At 37.1% G+C, this 21,416-nt stretch overlaps 4 protein-coding genes and 1 non-coding gene across 7 annotated transcripts; 4 read left to right on the top strand and 1 right to left on the bottom strand.

Moving 5' to 3' along the window:
- The first annotated feature begins 555 nt into the window (after positions 1 to 555).
- Positions 556 to 5,673, top strand: LOC111790123. 2 transcript variants are annotated; one of them, XM_023670949.1, is made up of 6 exons: positions 556 to 1,225; positions 1,796 to 2,007; positions 2,960 to 3,236; positions 3,310 to 3,395; positions 3,473 to 3,564; positions 5,471 to 5,673. In XM_023670949.1, the coding sequence occupies exons 1-6, from the start codon at positions 878 to 880 to the stop codon at positions 5,473 to 5,475; spliced, it is 1,020 nt and encodes a 339-aa protein (XP_023526717.1). In that variant the 5' UTR covers positions 556 to 877; the 3' UTR covers positions 5,476 to 5,673. The 2 variants fall into 2 exon arrangements, with proteins under 2 accessions (XP_023526717.1, XP_023526716.1); XM_023670948.1 differs by lacking the exon at positions 5,471 to 5,673 and adding an exon at positions 4,036 to 4,756.
- Positions 5,674 to 6,358: 685 nt separating this feature from the next.
- Positions 6,359 to 6,432, top strand: TRNAT-AGU. Its single transcript has one exon. It is a non-coding gene; the product is annotated as a tRNA-Thr (tRNA).
- A 3,196-nt stretch (positions 6,433 to 9,628) lies between these two features.
- LOC111791089 (two-component response regulator ARR2-like) lies at positions 9,629 to 13,640 on the top strand. Of its 2 annotated transcripts, XM_023672292.1 has the most exons (7): positions 9,629 to 9,790; positions 9,867 to 10,025; positions 11,242 to 11,394; positions 11,472 to 11,855; positions 11,934 to 12,010; positions 12,084 to 13,169; positions 13,265 to 13,640. In XM_023672292.1, exons 2-7 carry the CDS (start codon positions 9,878 to 9,880, stop codon positions 13,331 to 13,333), a joined length of 1,917 nt encoding a protein of 638 aa, XP_023528060.1. In that variant the 5' UTR covers positions 9,629 to 9,790; positions 9,867 to 9,877; the 3' UTR covers positions 13,334 to 13,640. The 2 variants fall into 2 exon arrangements, with proteins under 2 accessions (XP_023528060.1, XP_023528059.1); XM_023672291.1 differs by having other exon boundaries at positions 9,629 to 10,025.
- Positions 13,641 to 13,702: 62 nt separating this feature from the next.
- LOC111791088 (COBRA-like protein 7) lies at positions 13,703 to 16,705 on the bottom strand. Its single transcript, XM_023672290.1, has 2 exons — positions 16,094 to 16,705; positions 13,703 to 15,311 (listed from the first exon to the last, which is right to left on the bottom strand). Exons 1-2 carry the CDS (start codon positions 16,626 to 16,628, stop codon positions 13,891 to 13,893), a joined length of 1,956 nt encoding a protein of 651 aa, XP_023528058.1. The 5' UTR covers positions 16,629 to 16,705; the 3' UTR covers positions 13,703 to 13,890.
- A 2,677-nt stretch (positions 16,706 to 19,382) lies between these two features.
- On the top strand, positions 19,383 to 20,395 carry LOC111789705 (leucine-rich repeat extensin-like protein 6). Its single transcript, XM_023670371.1, has one exon. It carries the CDS (start codon positions 19,507 to 19,509, stop codon positions 20,032 to 20,034), a length of 528 nt encoding a protein of 175 aa, XP_023526139.1. The 5' UTR covers positions 19,383 to 19,506; the 3' UTR covers positions 20,035 to 20,395.
- The last annotated feature ends 1,021 nt before the right edge of the window (positions 20,396 to 21,416 follow it).

The following is a 21,416-nucleotide window of genomic DNA, read 5'->3' as shown; positions in this document are numbered from 1 at the left end:
TATATATATATATATATATAAATAAAGATATAGATAAGAACGTAGGAGTATATTATAATATATAAAAGGTACAATTTTATGTTACTCTATTTTATTTTTTTAGATTTAAATTAAATATCGATATTTAATTTATTTTAATAATACTATATCACACATGGTTTCGAAAATAAATTAAAGAAGCCTTAAACTTTGAAGCTTTGCTTGCTTGTGTTAGTCAAAGAGGAAATTAGTTTAAATATAATAAAATAATATAAATATTTGAGCTATAACTCATTATTTAATTTTTATCCTTATCCTTATCCTTATCCGTGTAAATATAAATATAAATATGAATATAATTGGAGGACACGTGGGCAGTGCGGCCCATTAGAGGGAAGGTGGAGGCAGTGCGGCCCATTAGAGGGAAGGTGGGGGCAGTGCGGCCCATTAGAGGGAAGGTGGGGGCAGTGCGGCCCATTAGAGGGAAGGTGGGGGCAGTCCGGCCCATTAGAAGATTGGAGGAGAAAAGAGTAATTTGAGGGGGTGGGGGGAGATACCCCAGAGGCATTACGCAGTGGAAGAAGAAGGAAAGGTCTAGCGTCTGGACCTAAAAATCTCTTCCCCGCTTCTAATCCAACCAATCCCCTTTCCTTCCTTCTCTCTAATTCCAAAAAATAGGGCTAATTTTTTCCCTTAACAAACCCCTCTGTTAGTTATCTTCCCCCTTCCCCCCTCCTTCTCCCACTGCATTTCGCAAAACCCTAGTTTCTCCTTCTTCTTCTTCTTCTTCTTCTTCTTCATCACTGTTTATACATACCCTAGACCTTTTCTCTGTCTCGTCTTTGCTGTTAGTTTCTTTGATTCTTTGATTCTTTGATTCTTTCTGTACTTTGTTACAATGTCAGTCTCTGGTGGGGTTTCGATTGCCCGAATCCGTGGCGAGAATCGTTTCTATCATCCCCCTGCGATGCGGCGTCGTTTGCAGCAGCAGCAGCAACAGCAACAACAGCAGCAGCAACAGCAGCAACAGCAGCAGAAGCAGAGCGCTTTGGATTCTAAGGACGTTGTGGCGGCTGCTTCTGCTAGGATCGATGACTTGGAGAAGAGGAGTGAGTTTGATGAGTGTCGTTCTTGGTCCACTCGCTCTGATTGTTCTGTTTCGGATCGTGGACTTGCTGATTCTACTAATTTGGATCGCTTCTTGGAGTACACTACTCCCCTTGTTTTGGCTCATTGTATTCCGAAGGTAATCATTCGATGGCTCAAGCTAGTCTTTTTTTTTTTTTTTTTTTTTTTTTTTTTTTTTTTTTTTTTTTTNGCTTTGGTTTTTTAGGTTAATTGTTAGACGTGGAGTTTTGAATTTGCTTGCTGGACTTAATAAGTACCGCATTGTGATGGAAATCGACATTTGTTTGTATGAACTAATGTTATGTTTGTAGAGAGCAATTGATCACGGTTCTTGCATTTATTAGGTCCAAGAGATGTTATGGTTAAGTTGGTTAATCGTGAGGAAGATGTTGGAATCTTCCCTTCGTTTTATGTTAATTCTCTTGGTTTTTTTTTTTAATAGATTTCTTTTCTATTATTCTTAAGGCCCCTCCCTCGTCCCTTTTGTGCTTCTACATTGTCTTTGTGGTCACTATAACTTTACTGTTAGTTTCTTCTTTTAATTTCCATATTTTTTGCTTCACTGTGATATCGATTAAGAAGTTGTATACGGATTCTACCTAAGTTCCTTTTCTTTAGAACCTGACTTTACTTCAATTTTTCAAATCATTAAATTACTCCTATAATTGGCCTTTTCGGCCCTCAACAGACGAGGCTGAAGGGATGGAGAACTCGTGAAGTCTCAGAGGCACCTCCTTGTTTTGTGCTCGGGGATCTTTGGGAATCTTACAAGGAATGGAGTGCATACGGAGCTGGTATACCTCTATTGTTAAATGGTAGTGACTCAGTAGTACAGTACTATGTTCCATATCTGTCCGGCATTCAACTCTATATCTATCCATCAAAGTCCTCTGCCCTAAGGTGAGAAATTATCCATATAACACCATGTTCTTATTTCTATTCAGTTCTTGCAACATATTTTTTTAACTTTCCTTCTAGTTTCATGGCCTGAGATGTTTTTCAGTGTATTAAATTTGATAAGTTGCATCTATGTGGTTTTTTTAGAAATAATAAAATTGTCCCTGACTATTAGTTTGTTTGAGATATCAGGATTTGCTTAGATTACATTAATAGGAATGCTAGCTTCATTCTGATGACAGTTGATTGGATTACATTATTAGGAATGCTAGCTTCAATTAATATTGTCCAGGATTGTGCAATATGTAGATCTTTTTAATATTTAGTTTGCAAGGGTGTTATTGCCTTTGGATCTTCAATTGGGTTGAAATGGGGAAAGGTTGAGTGCCTTTTTATCTTGGGAAATTGTTTATATCATATATCACACTTCGTATATGGTTGCTTCCTTGTTGAACACATACTTTGGGGTTAACAGTATATGCATATGCTTGGCTGTGTTGCCTGTTTGTTTTCCTCTCTTTCCCACAAAATTTCCTTTTTTTTTTCACAATATATGTGATTAGCATCATTTGTGCTTGATAAAGTATCTGTTGTATGTCTTAAGATGTCGTCATCATTTCTCTTAGCACTAACCTATTTTTCTGTTAATCATTTCACTATCCTTTTGTCTTTCTTATTGAGCTTCATCCATGAATACTTTTCCTTATTAGCCATTTATATTTTCTAGATTATGTCGTTTATATAAAAAATGCCTTATTCTAAATTATATTTGCATTATAGATTTATTAATATGGAAATGGTGTTATTGTTTTTTGAGCTGGTAAACATGGCAATGTCATAGGTTTTCCGGGAATCGTCAATCGGTATATTATGGGTGCTATTTACATTAAGTTTGTCTGCAATTGGGTACATGGGAGTGGTTAGTGAATTTGTTATTTTATATTATGTTTTGTAGTAGAAGGCGTGGTACAGATAGTGATGCTGAGTCTTCAAAGGAAACAAGTAGTGATGGAAGCAGTAATTGTGGGGCAGAAAAAAAAACCAAGGCCAATCTTCAGGATGAGTGTATTCAGGACTCAAGTATTTCAGGGTCACAGAGAGCTCTTCAAATGAATACACCTTCTGCCGAGTCATCGAGTGATGAAAGTGACTCTTGCTACCATCATGGTCAGCTTGTATTTGAATACATGGAGCGTGATCCACCATTTTGTCGCGAACCATTAACCGATAAGGTTGGCGTGTTTTTATTTGGCTTTATTACACTCTCCCTCTTCATTTTAACTAACATTAACTTGCATTCAACAGATCACTATCCTTGCATCCCGTTTTCCTGAATTAAAGACATATAGGAGCTGTGATTTATCTCCTTCCAGTTGGATTTCTGTGGCATGGTATGTTTTGTCTCCTCTGGATTACATGTTATTATGATCCAATCTTTCAATCTGACATAGTTATTTGTTCTTTGAAGGTATCCCATTTATCGGATTCCCACGGGTCCAACTCTACAAAGTCTTGATGCTTGTTTCTTGACCTTCCACAATCTGTCAACAGCATTGCAAGGTATTTCCTCCTCGTTTTCTTATGCATATAAATATATATGTCATCAAGCCATTCTTTGTGCTATTTTATGTTCTGCGTGCCTTTTGTTCTGTTTAGTTTAAAATCAGAATGTATTGCTTTTCAGTAGAATTGATTTCAATGGCTACATTCAACTAGTTAAGTATTATTATATTTTTTTATCACCTTTAGTAACTGTATTATGGAAAAACATCTGCTGTGACTAGAAGTCTTGAGTATTTTTCAATAAAGGAAAAAAAATGAAGAATTGAATTTTTGGTAATATTGTTGCAGAAAACCCTTTTAGGATAGTGTTTATTTCTTAGGAAAAGCTGCAATATGCCTATTTTGTAATAAAGTCATAGTCTACCATTGGCTTGTGCTATTAAGATTTTCATAAATTGCTTTTATAAGAAAGACGTTCATAAGAAGAACATTATCAAACGGGCAATCATGGCGTGTGTTTTGGAGCAGGCATCAGGTCTGATGGTTTGCAATTCCAATGGCCAAGAGTTAGAGAGGTGTACACTGCGGATTGCCCTCTCAAACTGCAGTTGCCAATATTTGGACTTGCTTCCTATAAGTTCAAACTTCCTTTTTGGAATTCGACTGGTACCGAGGAATGTTCGAAGGCTCAATCTTTGTGGCAAGATGCTGAAAACTGGCTTAGGTTATTAAACGTGAACCATCCTGATTACAGATTTTTCTCATCTCATAGCTCATTCGGGAGATGATAAGGAAGGATTAATGTGAGGGGATTTAAGTCCAAAGAAACTCTCTTCTCCTGAATGTTGTGAAAGTTTATATGGCATCTTTGAGGGTTTTTTTTTTTCTTTTTCTTTTTCTTTTTTGAATTTCTACTTGACCATATAAAGGGTTTTGTACAGGGAGAATGATGTTGATAGTAACATTGCGGTTGAAATGGGGATTGGCTTTAGGATAGTTGTTATTCTGGGAACGTCAATCCCCTATGGTATTAGTCTATTCTTCCATGTGTTGAGAAATGAGTGATGATTCGGAATATGGGTGGTTGTGGACAGTGGAGAAACTGCTGTCAAGAACAACACCTCCATTCTTTTTTTTTCTTCTTTTTTTTTTTCTTTTTTTTTTTTTAACTTTAAATTGTGGGTTAGATTTGTAACTTCCACTGGCTCCATTATAATGATGAAAAGTATATCTAGTATGTTAACTACAATCTTTGCTGCATTAACAGAGTATTTAACAGTTCATGTGGTAATGTAATTGCTGCTCTGCTTTAAATCTCTGTTTTGCAATACATCTAATCTGCTTCATATGATTTGAAGTACTGTTAGGCAGCATGTTTATTCTGTATTGTCATATTAGTTCACTTTCTTTCCTAGCTGTGATTCCTTTATAGATATGTTGAACTTTGCCCCCTTCAAAGTTTCAAAAGTAGTGATATCTAAACAAATAGACTTTTGCATCATTGTCATGGTGTCATGTGTAGGAGTTTGGAACTTAACAATGGCCCACCAGGTTTGAGATTGATATTTCAAGTTAGTGAGTGTAGTAGGGTGTAGGAGGTTTGGACTTCCAATTTAGGTTGAATGTGAGCCATGTTGAATCTGGGGTGTAGCATGTGGATAATTCTGATTTGAATACTTGTCCATGTGAGAGCTGAATTGTATATTTGGTTGCATTTGATTGTGTGTGTTTAACAGGCTTTTAAAAATGTTATAAAGCATCATTTCATGTGCTTTTATTAGAGAACTTGCTTGTCTACCTTTCTTCCAGTATGTTTAAGTGCTCTGCTTAAAATCTTCCTTTTCTCAAAATGGCATGTCAAATGCAACCTTAGTTTGAAATACAGACTTTACTTTATTTTATCTAAGAAGAGGTTGTGGTATCACTCTCTTTCGTGTTTGTGTGTTTGTGTTTGTGTTCGTAGGTTGATTTTCCTATATATCTCAAGTAATAAAGGTCATCTTTTGGAACTGTCATACTCGAAAGAGAATTCGGTATTTTGTGACGAATTGTCAATCCACCTCCCCTCCCCAATCTTCAATCAAACGCATTGTGAAACTACGTCCAAAAGGTAACGATGTTCGTGGTTGGGCAAACCCTATCATCTTGCATTTATTTATTTATTTATTTATTTATTTATTTATTTATTTATTTATTTATTTATGAAAGGTTGAGATCAAGTTCTTAAAACGATTCATGGACTTTTCCCCTTTTTTTTTATGAATAAATTGTGAATTTCTTCTTTCTAAAAAAGAAAACAACCTCATCCAAATATAATAAAAAGGATGCACGTTGATTTCAAATATGTGAATATTGAAATAGAATGAATGTAGGGAAAGTTGGGTGCCCTTTATGAACAAACTATTTGATAGGGCTAACATGGTGGAATTGACATTAGCTTTTATTCTATATTTCTCTCTCTTTATAAGTATACACAAATCTCTATTCGATAAGACTATATTTATTCATGAATAGAACGAACCAAAAGTAGTATTTGTTAAAATTTTATTTTTGTAGTGTAAATAAGTCATATCGTAGAATTAACTTTTTTTTTTTTTTTTTTTTTTTTTTTTTTTTTNACGAACATAGCTCAACTAGTTAATATAAATATCATAAACTCTAAAATGCTGAAGGTTCAAATCACTAAACTTTCAGAAAAAAAGATCTAAAAATGCACTAAAATGGATCCTAATCTAATTGATCAAATATTTACATATTTCATAACCTAATTGAAATTAAAAAATACAAAATGTCATTGTCGCTACAAAACAACATAGATATATAGGTATATAATTTACGCTCCTAACATATAGCTCTCGTAGCTCAGTTGGTTAGAGCACCCGTTTAGTAAGCGGGAGGTCTTGAGTTCGACTCTCAACGAGAGCAAATATTTATCTGTTCATTTTTTTTATCCTACCTTTTTATTATTATAGTTCCATTTGGTGAGGCCCAAGCCCACACGAATAAATTAGATTAATAATTGAGTTGGAGGGTAATGCATGGAATTATCACAAACACTCTCTCATGATTCATGAAGATTCCCCAAATCCCCTCTTGATGTTTGCAACTTAGAGGAGGAGAGTGCATGGCAACCCAATCATACCTCTTCTCCTCAATTTCCTCAATTTCTTCCATCATTCCTCCCAACCTTCTACCATATTCTCATTTTTCTCTCGTATCATCCCACGTTGGTTGGAGAATAAAACGAATGCCAGCGAAGACGTTAGGTCTTGAAGGAGAGTGGATTGTGAGATCCCACATTAGTTCAAGAGGAGATCGAACTATCTCACTATCTCAATTGGTACAAGATACTTTGGTGAAATCAAAACCAAACCCATAATATCACGTCAATGTAGAGGACCGTTACTCCTAACATATTTCTCAGATAATAACAAAATAAGTTCCAAAACTAGGAGCACTAAGAAGACCCACGAGCCACAAATGGTAATAATGGAGGAAAAAGGTGAAAAGAGTTATAAATTTACCCCATGTGAATTATGGCCCACGTCCCAATAAAGATAAGACCGGAGTCATCTAGCTCACTTGGGTTGAAACCTTGCTAGTTCGAGTAAGACCATGTATTTAATACCAATGGTCAAAGCTATTTAGTCACTTAACTAGATTCTAACCATAATCATAATTTTGAACGTTGTCACACTCGACATCAATATATTAGCTACACCACCAATATACTTTACAAAATTGTTATGATCACGCTACAGCTTATTCACGATAACACAATTTACATAAAATATGTAACGAACCGAAACCGTTGAAAATATAAAGATATTGTTGAAACATTTTTATTCGGGATATTTTAAAATTTTTATTTAATGATAAGGGATATATGGATATGGATGAACCCAAAAAAGTCCCAAAAAGAAAAAAAAAAAAGCTCACGTTCACACGTAGGGTTCTGTTGTTGACGTGGGCTTTAAAGCACCTCCAGATCCCTCTCCAAATGGACGGCTGTGATGCAAAAAGAAAAGTACTAAATTGTCATTTTGCCCTTTTACTCGAATAAATACATAAATGGCCCTTTTTTATATGATAATTGCATTTTGGGCCCGCCCAGATGCACCGACTTAAAAGTTTAATAGACACGACCGCGTTGTGGGCGCACGTGCCTTTTGGAAGTGGGCCTAACAGCGATGTAAGACGGCGGAGCCCAGCCCAAATAGTTCCACTTCGGCCCACTTTTCTTTTCCGTGTTATTGTGGGCCCCTATCTCGCCGAATTAGATCGTCCCACGTGTCATCTTCATATATTAATAATTTAATTGTAACATTCCATTAATTTTTTTAATTCTAACCAACTAAACTCATAATTTAATTAAACCATTATAATTATTTTTTATAAACCGATAATTCATTTTATTATATTACTATTTCTACGTGTGGGACGATCAATAAACATATTCAGGTCTAATACGTTGTTGTACCTTGACGGATATTTCTCTTTCTAACCATACAATTACTCATCATCCGATCCCGCGCAGTAACTGGGAGTCCTATTACACCTAAGACCAACTTCAATTCACTAAACCCAGGTTCATCTCGTGTAGTGATTGTCGACTCGTACAAGGATATTGAGTAGACGTTTGATGTATCAGACTCGACCCTATCTTTCGGAGCATGCATTCTCATCCGTGTCGCAACTGATTCAGTAAGCTAGGTGTCCTTTGAAAAAGATTCCGCTGAAGCAATGTGAAAAGAACGTTGCCACGTGGAAAATGCAAAGTGGGTAAATTTTGATATGAAGTAAGTGAAAAAGAGGATTTGGAATTTAGTCAAAGTTGCATTAGTTGCCACGTGGCAAAGTTGTCCTAATCACCTGAAATCCAACTAAAAGCACTGCACGCGGCTCCCACTTTCTTTAATACTCGCGCCCGCGCGTGGCCTTCTCTTCTCAAAAGCACAAATCTTCATTTTTTTAATTAAATTTTAAATTAAAATGGTAATTAATAAAACGTCTCTAATTTTTTAAATTTATATCATATTTTTTAACCAAAATTTATTACATTAAATAAATAAATAATTTAAGGATTTATTTATTTAGAATTTAGAAAGTTTTATTGAACAAATTTTATTGTTAACTTTTAACATTTATTAATATAAAAATGGATTAAAAAAAAGTGTTTTTTTTATTTATTTATTTATTTATATTTTCAAGAGATTATATGAATTACTGTTGCTTTTATCATTCATTTAGCATATTCCTAGGAACTTGAACTAATAATAATTAAAAAAATAATAATAATAATTACAAAAAATTACGTGGGTAACACTTTATAAACCCTAATTTATCTCGAAATTACCAGGATTAAAACCGAGAACGTAAGAATAAGAAACACGATCGAATTCATTTCAAGTTATTTTAGTAAGAATTGGGTCTAAAGACAATTGTATTATATTTTTACGAGCTAGAAAGTTTCGAGAGTTACGTAAGTCAAAGATAACAATAAACATGTCTCATTTTCTGTGGGGTCGAGTAAAAAAAATAAATGGAGGACGGAGCATATATTCTAATATCTGAAAACAGAAAAAAGATGAAAAAAAAAAATCAACTTGAGTATAATTCAACTAAATTCTGATTTCACTTAAACGACCATCACATCTGAACTCTAAACAATGACATGACATAACTATAAAAATATATAATTTTAATACTTTTAACGAAGACAGATTCTCTTTGAACGGATAAAATCGTAAAAGCGAGTTTGTTGGAGTTTATCTATATCATATGGTAGATAGATGTTGACTAAAGACGAAAAGAAGAAAGAATACTCTCATACGTCAAAGATGCTTCCTTTTAGGTGGCCATCGAAACTTGGAGATGACGCTTATCTTAATTGGGACGTTTATGATCGTTCTAATCTGATTGTAATTTTGTTCTCTTCGTAGCAGAAACGTTTTAAAAACTTGAAATGTAACGAAAACAATATTTATTAGCCGTAGGCTCAAACAATATCTACTAACAGTAGACTTGAGCCGTGGGTTAACCTTGATTCCATGTGAGCGGAGGTGGGTCCAATCTCGGAGGGGTGACCCACTTTGAATAAAATATATTACAATGAACCACGAGCTCCTAAATAACAGAGAAATCGAGCACCAAGCAGGAACTGGGCTCTTCAACCGCTTTGCTCCAATCGCTCAGTGCTGTATATAAAAATTTCCGTTCCAAACGTCCATTTTCCTTACTCGATCTCTGATTTCGGCTAATTTTCCCGAAGGGTGAAATGCAGGTATCTCGATTTTGGGTATTTGTATTGATTTCATTGGTTTAAGATTTGGGGTATTGAAGGGTAAATCTGAATCAAGTTGAGGGATCGATGTCTACGGCGAGTTCGAGCACTGTAAGGAAAGCCGGCGAGGCTGTTCCCGACCAGTTTCCGGTCGGGCTTCGTGTTCTTGTTGTGGATGATGATCCGACCTGTCTTATGATCTTGGAGAAGATGCTTCGTATTTGCCGCTATGATGGTAAAATTTCTCAATCCCAAGTGATATGATTGTTGTTTTTAGGTTATGGAACCTTTGAATCTGTGTTATTCACTTCGTTTCTGAAGTACGCATATGCGATATTGGTAGTTTGTTGGGTCTGCTGGTGAAATTACTGCCATTTCTGATATTGTTTGCTGCTGTTTCCTTGTTCCTTGAGTTTCAATTTGAGGTTTGAGTGCCCTTTTGGTACTTAGGATTGGGATATAGTGTAATGACCCGATTCTACGTAGGTTGGAGAGGAGAATGAAGCATTCCTTGTAAGGGTGTGGAAACCTCTCCATAGTAGATGCGTTTTAGAATCGTGAGGCTGATGGCGATATGTAATGGGCTAAAGTGGACGATATATGCTAGTGGTGGGCTTGAGCTGTTACAAATGGTATTAGAGCCTGACACCGGGTGGTGTGGCAGCGAGGACGTTGGGCCTCTAAAAGGGGTGGATTGTGAGATCTCTCATCGGTTGGAGAGGGGAACGAAGCATTCCTTATAAGGGTGTGGAAACTTCCCCCTAATAGATGCGGTTTAAAACTGTGAGGCTGACGGCGATACGTAACGGGACAAAGCGGACAATATCTGCTAGCGGTGAGTTTGAGCTGTTATAAATGGTAGCAGAGCTAGACATTGGGCGGTGTGCTAGCGAGGACGCTGAGCCCCTAAGGGGGGTGGATTGTGAGATCTCACATTAGTTGGGAAAGGGAATGAAGCATTCCTTATAAGGGTGTAGAAACTTCTCCCTAGTCGACGTGTTTTAAAACCGCGAGGCTAATGGCAATATGTAACAGGCTAAAGTGGACAATATCTACTAGCGGTGGACTGGAGCTGTTACAAATGGTATTAGAGCCAGACACTGAACGGTGTGCTAGGGAGGATGCTAGCCCCTAAGAGGGGTGGATTGTGAGATCTCACATTGGTTGGAGAGGAGAACGAAACATTCCTTATAAGGGTGTGGAAACTTCTACCTAGTAGACGTGTTTTAAAACCGTGAGGCTGACAGCGATACGTAATAGGCCAAAGCAGATAATATCTGGTAGCGGTAGACTTGAGCTAATTTGCTCTAATTTTGACTTGTTTGTAGTCATCTTCTGAGTTGCCCATGTTTGGGTTAGGGAACATGTTTATCATTTGGTTGTCTGTCTTTTATCAGACACCAGAAGCTGTGTTATTAACGAACAAGTTGTCTGGTTTTTGAGTGTTTCAGTAACGAATTGTAGTCGAGCCGAGGATGCATTGTCTCTTCTCAGACGATACAAAAACGGGTTCGACATCGTTTTAAGCGATGTCCACATGCCAGACATGGACGGATTCAAACTTCTGGAATACATAGGATTAGAAATGGACTTGCCTGTAATCAGTAAGTTTTCAAATACTTAATACTGAATGATGTAGCTTAGCATGATCAACTGGTTCCTAACGAGCTGACTTATGTAGTGATGTCGGTGGATGACGGGAAAAACGTCGTCATGAAGGGAGTAACTCATGGTGCTTGTGACTATTTAATAAAACCTGTTCGAATTGAAGCGTTAAAGAACATTTGGCAGCATGTTGTTCGTAAGCGGAAGAATGAATGGAAAGACTTGGAGCAATCGGGATGTATCGATGATGTCGTCGATCGACAGCAGAAAACTAATGAAGATGCAGATTATTCATCGTCTGCTAATGAAGGGAGTTGGAAGAACTCAAAGAGGAGGAAGGAGGACGTAGAAGACCTCGAGGAGAGGGACGATTCATCGACCTTAAAGAAACCGAGGGTCGTTTGGTCCGTTGAGCTCCATCAACAGTTTATGGCTGCTGTTAATCAACTAGGAATTGATAGTATGGATTTTTCTCTCATCTTCTCTTACACTCGATACTCGATTAGTATCTGTTTTTGCTAACCTTTGTAAATTACAGAGGCCGTTCCGAAGAAGATACTCGAGTTGATGAATGTCCCTGGACTCACTAGAGAAAACGTTGCCAGCCACCTTCAGGTAAGGATCGCTGACCGTCTCGTTCATTTTCACGAGCGTTTATCTATAACTAAGCTGCACGTTTAATGTATAGAAATATCGTTTGTACCTGAGAAGAGTAAGTGGAATCACACAACACCAGAGTAATTTAAACAACACGTTCATGAGTGCCCAAGACGTGTTTGGCTCGTCGTTGAACGGTCTTGATCTTCGAACTCTCGCTGCTGCTGGTCAGCTCCAGCCACAAAGCCTTGCTACACTTCAAGCAGCTGGATTCGGTAGGTCTACAGCGAAATCGAGCATGCCTATGCCTCTTGTAGATCAAAGGAACCACATTTTTAGCTTCGAAAATCCGAAGTTGAGATTCGGTGACGAGCAACAGCGATATTTGAATGGTAGTAAATCGATGAATCTACTTCATGGAATCCCGACAACGATGGAGCCGAAACAGCTTGCTAATCTGCAGCAATCGGCGCAATCTCATGGGAATATGACAATGCAAGTTAGTACACAAGGAAGCCAATCTAGCTCTCAACCACAAGCTAGAGCACAGATTCTCAAAGAAAGTACCTCAACGAGTGTAACGAGGCTTCCACCGACATCGCAGCAGCCAATTTTGCCGAATGGAACGGCCGGTGGAGGTTACAGTGTAGTTTCACCAGCCTCAACAATGTTAAATTTCCCCGAATTGCCTGGTAATAGTTTTCCTCTTCAAAGTACCCCAGGAATGTCGAGTGTCGTACCAAAGGGAAGATTCCCAGACGACGTTAACTCGAACATTAAACGATCGGAAGGTTTTGTGCCAAACTATGATATGTTCAGGGACCTGCATCCTCAGAAGCCCCATGATTGGGACTTGCAACATGTCGGTGTGACGTTCGATACGTCTCAAGGTAGTCTCGACGTTCCACCCTCAGCTTTCGCTCACCAAGGGTATGCTGCCTCTAGCCAACAAAATGGACAAAACAGGAACGCATCTACTGCAGGCAAGGCCATGTTCTTGTTGGACGAACGAAGTGACAATGGGAACAAACAAAGTATGAGCCAACAACTCGACCCTCGTTTCGTCAATGGTTCAGTGAGAGTCAAAGCTGAAAGAGCTCCTGATACGAGCAGTCAACCCGACCTTTTCTCTGAACACTTCGGTCCAGAGGACCTAATGAGTGCAGTTCTTAAGCAGGTTAGATCGCAGTACCGTTCTGGCATTCCTAAGACGAAACTCGGGAAGTTTAAGGTTGTTTTTATTAATGATGTGGTAAATGTTTTGTTTGACAGCAACAGGGAAGCATTGCAGCAGCTGAAAGTGAACTGGAATGGATGTTTCATCATAACACTCCTGTTTAGAATGTTGCTTTAGCTTGCAGGCAGACCATTTAGACAGATCATTGTATATGTGCAGATTCTTTCCACTGCTTCCTCGGAGAGACTAGCTCGAGTCGGCTATTACTGCCGTGTTCTTGACGCACGGAATCGAGATTTTTGATGCAGTTGCAGGTTTTCGAATCCCCTTTATGACTAACTTACTGAAATAACACGTTCGAAGCAAATGCAGTTCACTTCCATGTACATATTTGGTTAGCCTTCTGTGCTCGTAAAATTTTGAGATTGTCGTTGATACGCCGTTGCTATTTATCTTTGTCTTTCAGTTTCAGCCATTTTCTCGTCGTTTTTTAGGTATATAGGCTCGAGTTACATATACGATAGTGATTCTCGTGTTGAAAACTTGCTGCATAATAAGAAAGCAATGAGATTTGTGCACAAATATAGACTCTATCCAATATTTACCTCAACAAAGAACACAAACCTTACTGATAATATAACAAACGCTACAACACGATGTTGAAAAAATGAATGAAAAAATGAACAGCAGCTACAACACGATGTGATCGATCCCCGTCTGGCTATTGCTGTATGAACAAGAACACGAATCCTAGCATTAGGAGGCTCGGAATGAACCGAGCTAAGTTTCTTCGGCTGTTGTTGGCGGGGAGTATTTTAGGAAGTGAGCATTCCTCCCCATTGAAGAACACCTTGGTGGGGAACCCATCTCCGGCAGCCATGTTAAGACCTTGTATGTTCTTTGTGAATGAGATTACAGATTGCTGTTTTCCAGGTACGCGCGGATCCTTAGCTGGGTTCACTCCATCTGTTTCTCCGACGAGATAGTTTAGTCCGGGATGACCCTGCATAAAGATAGTACTGTTCGAACCATCCAATTCCAAGGTCGTTGCGTTGAACGAGTACATTGCTTGGAAGCCAGGTGCTGCTTTGTTCATCTGAACTGCAGCAAACCAATCTGCAAAGTTCACTTCGCCCCAGTTGAAGAGAGTGATCCTCGCACTCCATCCGTCTCTATAATCGGTATACAAATGCCAGTTGATACTAACACCGCAGTTATCCGAACAAGGCATCGGGTTCGGAACCGGGAAATGTTTAAGACCAGCCCAAGCAACAGCCATAGCAGTCCTATTCTCAAAAGGAACAAGAAGAGCTTCAGCTGGGAGTAGCATTGCAGGGGAGGTAGCATTACATGTACGAGCAGAGTTAACCGAACATCCACAAGCACACGTTCTGCACGGGATGACAGATTCATTGTAGTACGACGAAAACGAAACACAGCACTTTGGGATGTCCTTCTTTACATGTGTAATATTGCAAACAATCTGCCAACTAGCCACTGCAGTCGAATTCAACAGTAAACCGCTCGAGTCAGGGAATTCGCTAGGACTTACTCTCACTGGCTGACCACATTTATATGTTGGGTTAAGAACGCCACTAATCTGCCAATTTTGAGGTGGTATAATCTGAGATCTATTAAGATCTGGTGGCATTTTGAACACTTGCATCTGAAATGCAGAAATCGACTTGCTCGGGTCCATATGCAATGGCAAGATCGTCCCGTTTCGACAACAGAACGGGATCAACCCGAGAGTGGTGTCGTTAGCCTTAGTTGGAGGTAAATCAACAATGGTAGGCCTTCTTTTACAACTTAATACATTGAAAAAGTCTAAATCCTTATAATAAGTGCCTTGTCTACCAAAAATGCATTCAGTAGAATCAACAACAGAAGGGTAAGCACCTTTCATTGAATAGATAAACTCATCCCTCATCCAATCCCAGCTCAATTTCCAATAATCAAGACGACCAAGAGGATTGTGGTTAGAAATTGTGACTTGTGCCCAGTAACTTGAATCATATGTTCTTGTCACATCATACATGATCGTTAGATCGCCATTTTGAGGAGCTAAGAACTCTTCACTGGTTGTGATGTTTGTTTTAACGCGTGGATCGGGTGAGCAACAGACGTGCATTTCACTCTTTCCTGATATTTTGTGAAATGAAATTCAAAGTTGCAGGCAGAATCAAAAGAAGAAGAAAGCTTCCAAAACCCTCAAGAAATGAAAATCCCACCAAGAGCTAATCGAACTCCCAATCATAAACAAACTCAATGTGAAACTAAGCAGATACCCAGATTGTAAAATTTAGCAACTACTCAAGAACTGATAAGAAACTACGAAAATCACTGGAATCTAGACGGCGTGGGGTACCTAGTGTTAGAAATTACGACTCTCCATGATAGTAGGATATTGTTCATTTTGAGTATAAGCTCTCTCCTCAATAATATGATATTGTCCACTTTGAGCATAACGTACCAATGAAGATGTATTCCTTACTTATAGATTCATGATCATTCCCTTAATTAATTAGCCAATGTGGGAGTCCCTCAGCCTCACATGAGTCCTATGGAGCCCTCGAACAAAGTACACCATTAGTTCAAAACTTGAGTCACTTTTGACTGCACTCTCGAGGTCCCAACTTCTTTGTTAGACATTTGAGAATTCTATTGGCATGGCTAAGTTAAGAGCAAGGATATAATATCATGTTAGAAATCACGACTCTCCACAATAATATGATATTGTCTACTTCTAGCATAAGCTCTCATTGCTATACTTTAGTTTCCTAAAGACTTCACATTAATAGACATATATTTCTTACTTATAAACTCAGGATCACAGCTAAAACGAGTAGAATCTGGCGAGAAACAGCAGAAATAGCAGAAATAAGGGATAAATCAGCAGAAACCAGAGATGCAGGGGGGAGTACCTTGTAGAATTGGCTTAGTGCAGAGATATCCATCATTGGCAAGAGATATGTTGGAAGGCATCGGATTATTGGGAGGGGCAACCCCAAATTGGGTCCCAAGTAACTTGACTTGGACCTGCATCTGAGTGAAATCCCCAGCAGTTTCAATGGCCGTCTTCAAGTTGCTCATCGGAAAACCAGCAAAGACGGTCCCATTACCAACGTTACCAGGGATAGAATTACCATCGGCGAGGACGGCGCCGGAGGCCGAAACCAAGAACTCATCGTGTTGAAACCCTACATAAACCTTCCAAGACTTGAGCTCCTGAAGACCGTTGTTGAGAATCGAGAGAGTGGACTCGAATCGGTACGGCTGCCGTGCCAGAACAGTGAGATTTGGGGGAAGCTTGGCTCCTTGGTTGAAACTGTAGGACAAGAAGATGCCATTGCAAGAATCGGCGGCGGGAGGCGGAGCTTTCTCAGTTGGCTGCGAAATCGAAAATGGTATGGTCGTTAAGATGATTAAGAAGATCAGATCAGCGACGGCGACGGCCATGATTTTGAGCTTCTGGGGTTCTGTGGATTTGAAAATAATGGCGGTTTCTGAGCTGTTCAAAAGGAATTGGGCAAAAGGCACGAACTAGTGGGGACCACTGTCCGTTGAAAACAGTCTTTTTCTTGTGTTCTTTTCGGTTATTTTTCAAAAAAAATGAATCACCTTTCAATTGAACAATTTAAGAACCCTAAATTGAAGTCCACCTTCTCATTAGGATATTACAAATATGCCCTTTTCGACGTTTCGCTCGTTCAATTTGAGTTCTTTATTTGTGGTGGCGTCCACCGAACCGTTCTTAGGCTTCTGTTCAGTCACATTGCTTTCTATATGCAGCTATAACAAAAATTACAACATCGTTCACTAAACCATATGTCAAGATTGCAATCAAAATCAACAACTATTAAATACAATGAACTAACCGTAGTCTATTATTAGTGATCCGCTCAGTGGTCTCTCATAGTGAGGTTGCAACAATTTGTTTCTGACAATAAGTAACAGTGGTTGTATAAAATGGACTGTATTAGTCAACGATGGATGGTGGCCACAGTTGTTAATGATGGTTTCGGCCGTGGTGGTAATGGGCAGCTATAAGTAAAGGTAACGAGAGGGTATTTTGGTCATTTTATTTATCAAGAAATTTTAAAAGGGTTTTCAACTAAACACTCAAAAATATTTTTTTAGAATATGAATTCAATTACTCAATCAAAATAATTTATTTTAAAAAAATAAATAAAACAATTTTAGGGACTTATGAAGATGGTACACCAAGGCCCAAATTGATTTGGGCTCGCAGCCCAATCAGAAAAACGTTCTATTAGGTGTCGGGGAGTCGTGTTCGTGAGGATCTTTGGAGGTACGACCTCCACGTACCATTGTTTATGAAATATTTTAAATAAAAATTTTAATACGACATTAGACATGTCATGCATGCAGTGACAACCTTATTTTTACTAGAAAAAAAAGATAGGATCGTTTAAAGGTCGGTCAAAAATATATATTTAGCAGACAACCAAACCAAAACTCGAACATAAACTTCCACCCGAGAAACCAAATAATTATTTTTGAACGTTTTAAACCGTTACAAATTTTAAAATAAAAAATATAAATGGTTCCTTTTTAATTCAATGGTTGGTGCCAAATTGTCCCTTTAGGAGCGTAGTTGAGTTGGTGAGTTGGGACCTAACGTGTCCTTTTTTGTCATTTCACTTTCAAATAATTTCTTTAACTTGTGTTAAAGACAAATTATAATGTCAAAAGAAAAGACATTAATAACTGTTTGTTAATGACTTTATTTTCTTATTTTTAATGATTTTTTTTTTTGTTAAAATTTTATTTATTTAATCTTATTTTTAAAAAATATTTTTATAATTTTTGTCAAATTTCAAACCAATTTAAATTTTGAAAACACTTTAAATAAAGGTTTTTTTTTTTTTTTTTTACAAAATAAGAAAATTAATTTTATATATTAATTGGTCTTGATCAAACTACATTTACCTCGGTAAAAAAAGCTAGTTATAATTAAAAATTAATGTCGGTAATAACACAAAGAGAATGAGTAAAGCTAAAGATTCTTTTTTTCTTCCCATCATTGAACTCAAATTATGCGAGAAAAAAAAAGTTACCAACTTTTTGTGGACAGAGAATGAGTTTTTTGACCACGAACATCAAATTATTATCCAAAAAAACTCGTTCTTCGTAATAAAATATTATTATTGATAGATAGCCCTTTTTTTTTCTTTTCTTTAAATTTAAAATAATTTAGTGGCATAATCTAAATTATATATTTGAATGATTTTTAATTTGTATTTATTTATTTATTTTGTGAAAAAGAAAAATATTTTAAAGTGAAAGCACTTAAAAAGTACTTTTATAAGTATTTTTAGAATTTTAAATTTTATATTAAAGTAGCATTTGCTATGTTTATGAAACAAACACGTGGACATTAATAATTACCCTTCCTATTTTCACTTAAATCCAATTCATTATTAAAAAATTATTTTTTAAAATTCCATTTTAACATATTTATTTTGTTTCGTGTATTTTTAAATTTAATTTTCAAAATTAAATAAAAAATTTGACACGGAGGATTGAAGCCCACGTGGCAGTTGCGTCTTCGTTACGTCTAGTAATGTGAAATAATAATAATAATAATAATAATAATAATAATGCCAAATGAAGCCAATCGGGCACCCAACCCTACACCGTCACTTTGTTTAATTCCACTCCATTTTTTACTATTTCCACTCCCATTTTTTACTATTTCCACTCCTTTTTTTCTTTTTCTTTTTTTACTTTCGCACGCTTTCCCTTTCGCTACATTATCCCACGTGTAAAACTCCCACCTCTTAAAATCATTTCTTATTTTAAATCATTTTTTAATTCATTAAAATATTATTTTACTAAAAATAATAATAGTAAAAATATTATAATATACATAGTTCAAATTACTATAAAAAATGTTAAATTAATTATAATATTGAAGTTTGGACTAAATTTATTATTTATATACAATAATATAATTTAATAAAAAACAAAAAATTAAAATTGAATAAATATTAATTGGTTGGATTTTATTTTATATAATAAAAAAAAATTGAGAGCAAAAAGGATAGATTCCGTTCAGTTCAGCCTTCCACTCCACCTTAACTAAATACGGGTATTAAAACGTGTCGGCTACGGTCCTTTTACTTTCACTTATTTTAAATTTAACCCCTGAATTTCATCTTAATTTATAATCAACCCCATAAAAATAATAAAATAATCTCCACTGTTCCCAAAAACCACTTAGCTTCACTTCATATCACTTCTCTTCTTCAGTTTCCCTAAAAAATAAAACTCCAATTCCGATTCCGATTCCGATTCTCTCTCTCCCCCGACAATGGAAACTGCCATTTCTCTGAAACTTTTCATCTCTCTCACGGCGGTTCTCCTCAGTTTTCCGGCTGGATTTTCGTCGCTTCCGACGGCCGACCGCCGCACTCTCGCCGGCGCTAAATACCAAATCGAATGCACAATGTGCTCTGCTTGTGACAATCCCTGCGGCCAGTATCTGTCTCCACCACCTCCTCCGCCGTCTCCTCCTCCATCCATCAACTGCCCACCACCACCTTCTCCCCCCAGCTCCGGTACCTACTATTACTCTCCTCCCCCACCTCCATCTCAACCCACTTACACATACTCCTCCTCGCCGCCGCCGCCTGGCAACTACGGACCGAGTGGGTACTACCAACCGCCTCCGTACAGTAATTACCCGGCCCCCCCACCGCCGAACCCGATTGTGCCGTATTTCCCATTCTATTTTCACACTCCGCCACCGGGCTCCGCCGCTGCCGGCCGTTTGACGAACTCTTGGGCTTGCTCTGTTCTTACTGTTCCTCTGTTTTTGTTCTTGCTTGCTTTGTTTTAAATGCAAATAACAGAGCACAGAAAGTTGCAATAATGGCGGATTTTGCAGATCTAGGAAATTGATGGAGCAAAAAACGGGAGAGATTGAACACAAGGGGTTTCGATCTTCAAGAATTTGCGGTAATGAACAAAAATTGCCCAGAATCTCCTCCTTTCTAACTCCATTGTTATTTGAATCGATTTGTAAATCTGCTCAAAATATATAAATTATATGTGTTTTTACTTGTATTCTTAATTCAATTCGTCCATGGAACAACAAAAACAAAAACAAAAACATAATTGTATGTATCAAATCTCTTGTTGTTCATGTTTGTCCTTTCAATTAGTGTTCAACAACTGAATAATATATTCTTTTTCTCTGATGTTCTTCATTTGTTCATCAATGGCGGATCTGGGTCCATTTGTTTCAGTCTGTAAATGGTCGAAATTAACGAAAAGCAAAAGTTTAGTAGCTGGAATTCTTGTTTCTCACACTGATTTAGCTCCTTTTACAACATTATTATTCACAAATGTCGTGTTCTTTATATTTTAACAAACCCTTGAATCATGGTCTAACATGTTTTTGTTTGTTTCATTTTCTAGAACAAAAATTCAAACATGTTTGACTAGCTACTAAATTGCTCATGTTCTTGTGTTTTGTTTAATTAATTTACATATAAACTACTGAGTTAGGTTCATATTAGCTACGAAAATATAAGTTTCATGTTCATGGCGTTACCCCGAGACATTCCCAAGTGATTGTTAGCTTACTCTAGCTAATTCGTTTCGTTCCTATATAGTTCCACGTGGCTTTAAACTTCTATCGAGATGGTTATTTCGATACATCTCTTTGGGATCTGTTCTCTTTTGATCGTATCTCGTGACTCTTTCGTAGTCGTGTTTGTTTGTTTATATATATATTGAAATATTTGATTGAAAAAAATAGAAGAAAATCAAACCGACGAGAATCTTGAAAGATCCATCTTTTGGGTAGAAAGCAAATCAACGGTCTTTATTTTTCCAATTAATAATTACAGAATTCTTTGAAAATTATTTTAGAAAAATTAAAAACTTTTTAATGGCATTACTGAGCTGTCACGAACACAAATAAATAAATAAATAAATAAATAAATAAATAAATATTTATTTTATTATAATTCATAGTTGCATGTGCAAGTGCAACCATAAAGCCAAACGCCTTCTTTTTTGTATGAAAAAGGGTCCATTCTAAAAAAGTTGCACCTTTTTTTGTCGATTTGCGTTCCGATGATCAAACTTAATCTGAACCGTTGGATTAATTTTACCTTAATTCACTCACTAATTTTAATTAATGATATTTAGTTTTTAAAAATAGCTCCCGGATTTGTCTAAATTCTATAAAATTGCATATTAAATATATATTTT

The sequence above is a fragment of the Cucurbita pepo genome, chromosome LG03 (genome assembly GCF_002806865.2).
Source record: "Cucurbita pepo subsp. pepo cultivar mu-cu-16 chromosome LG03, ASM280686v2, whole genome shotgun sequence".
Taxonomy (NCBI): domain Eukaryota; kingdom Viridiplantae; phylum Streptophyta; class Magnoliopsida; order Cucurbitales; family Cucurbitaceae; genus Cucurbita; species Cucurbita pepo.
This window is presented reverse-complemented; position numbering and strand designations above follow the sequence as displayed.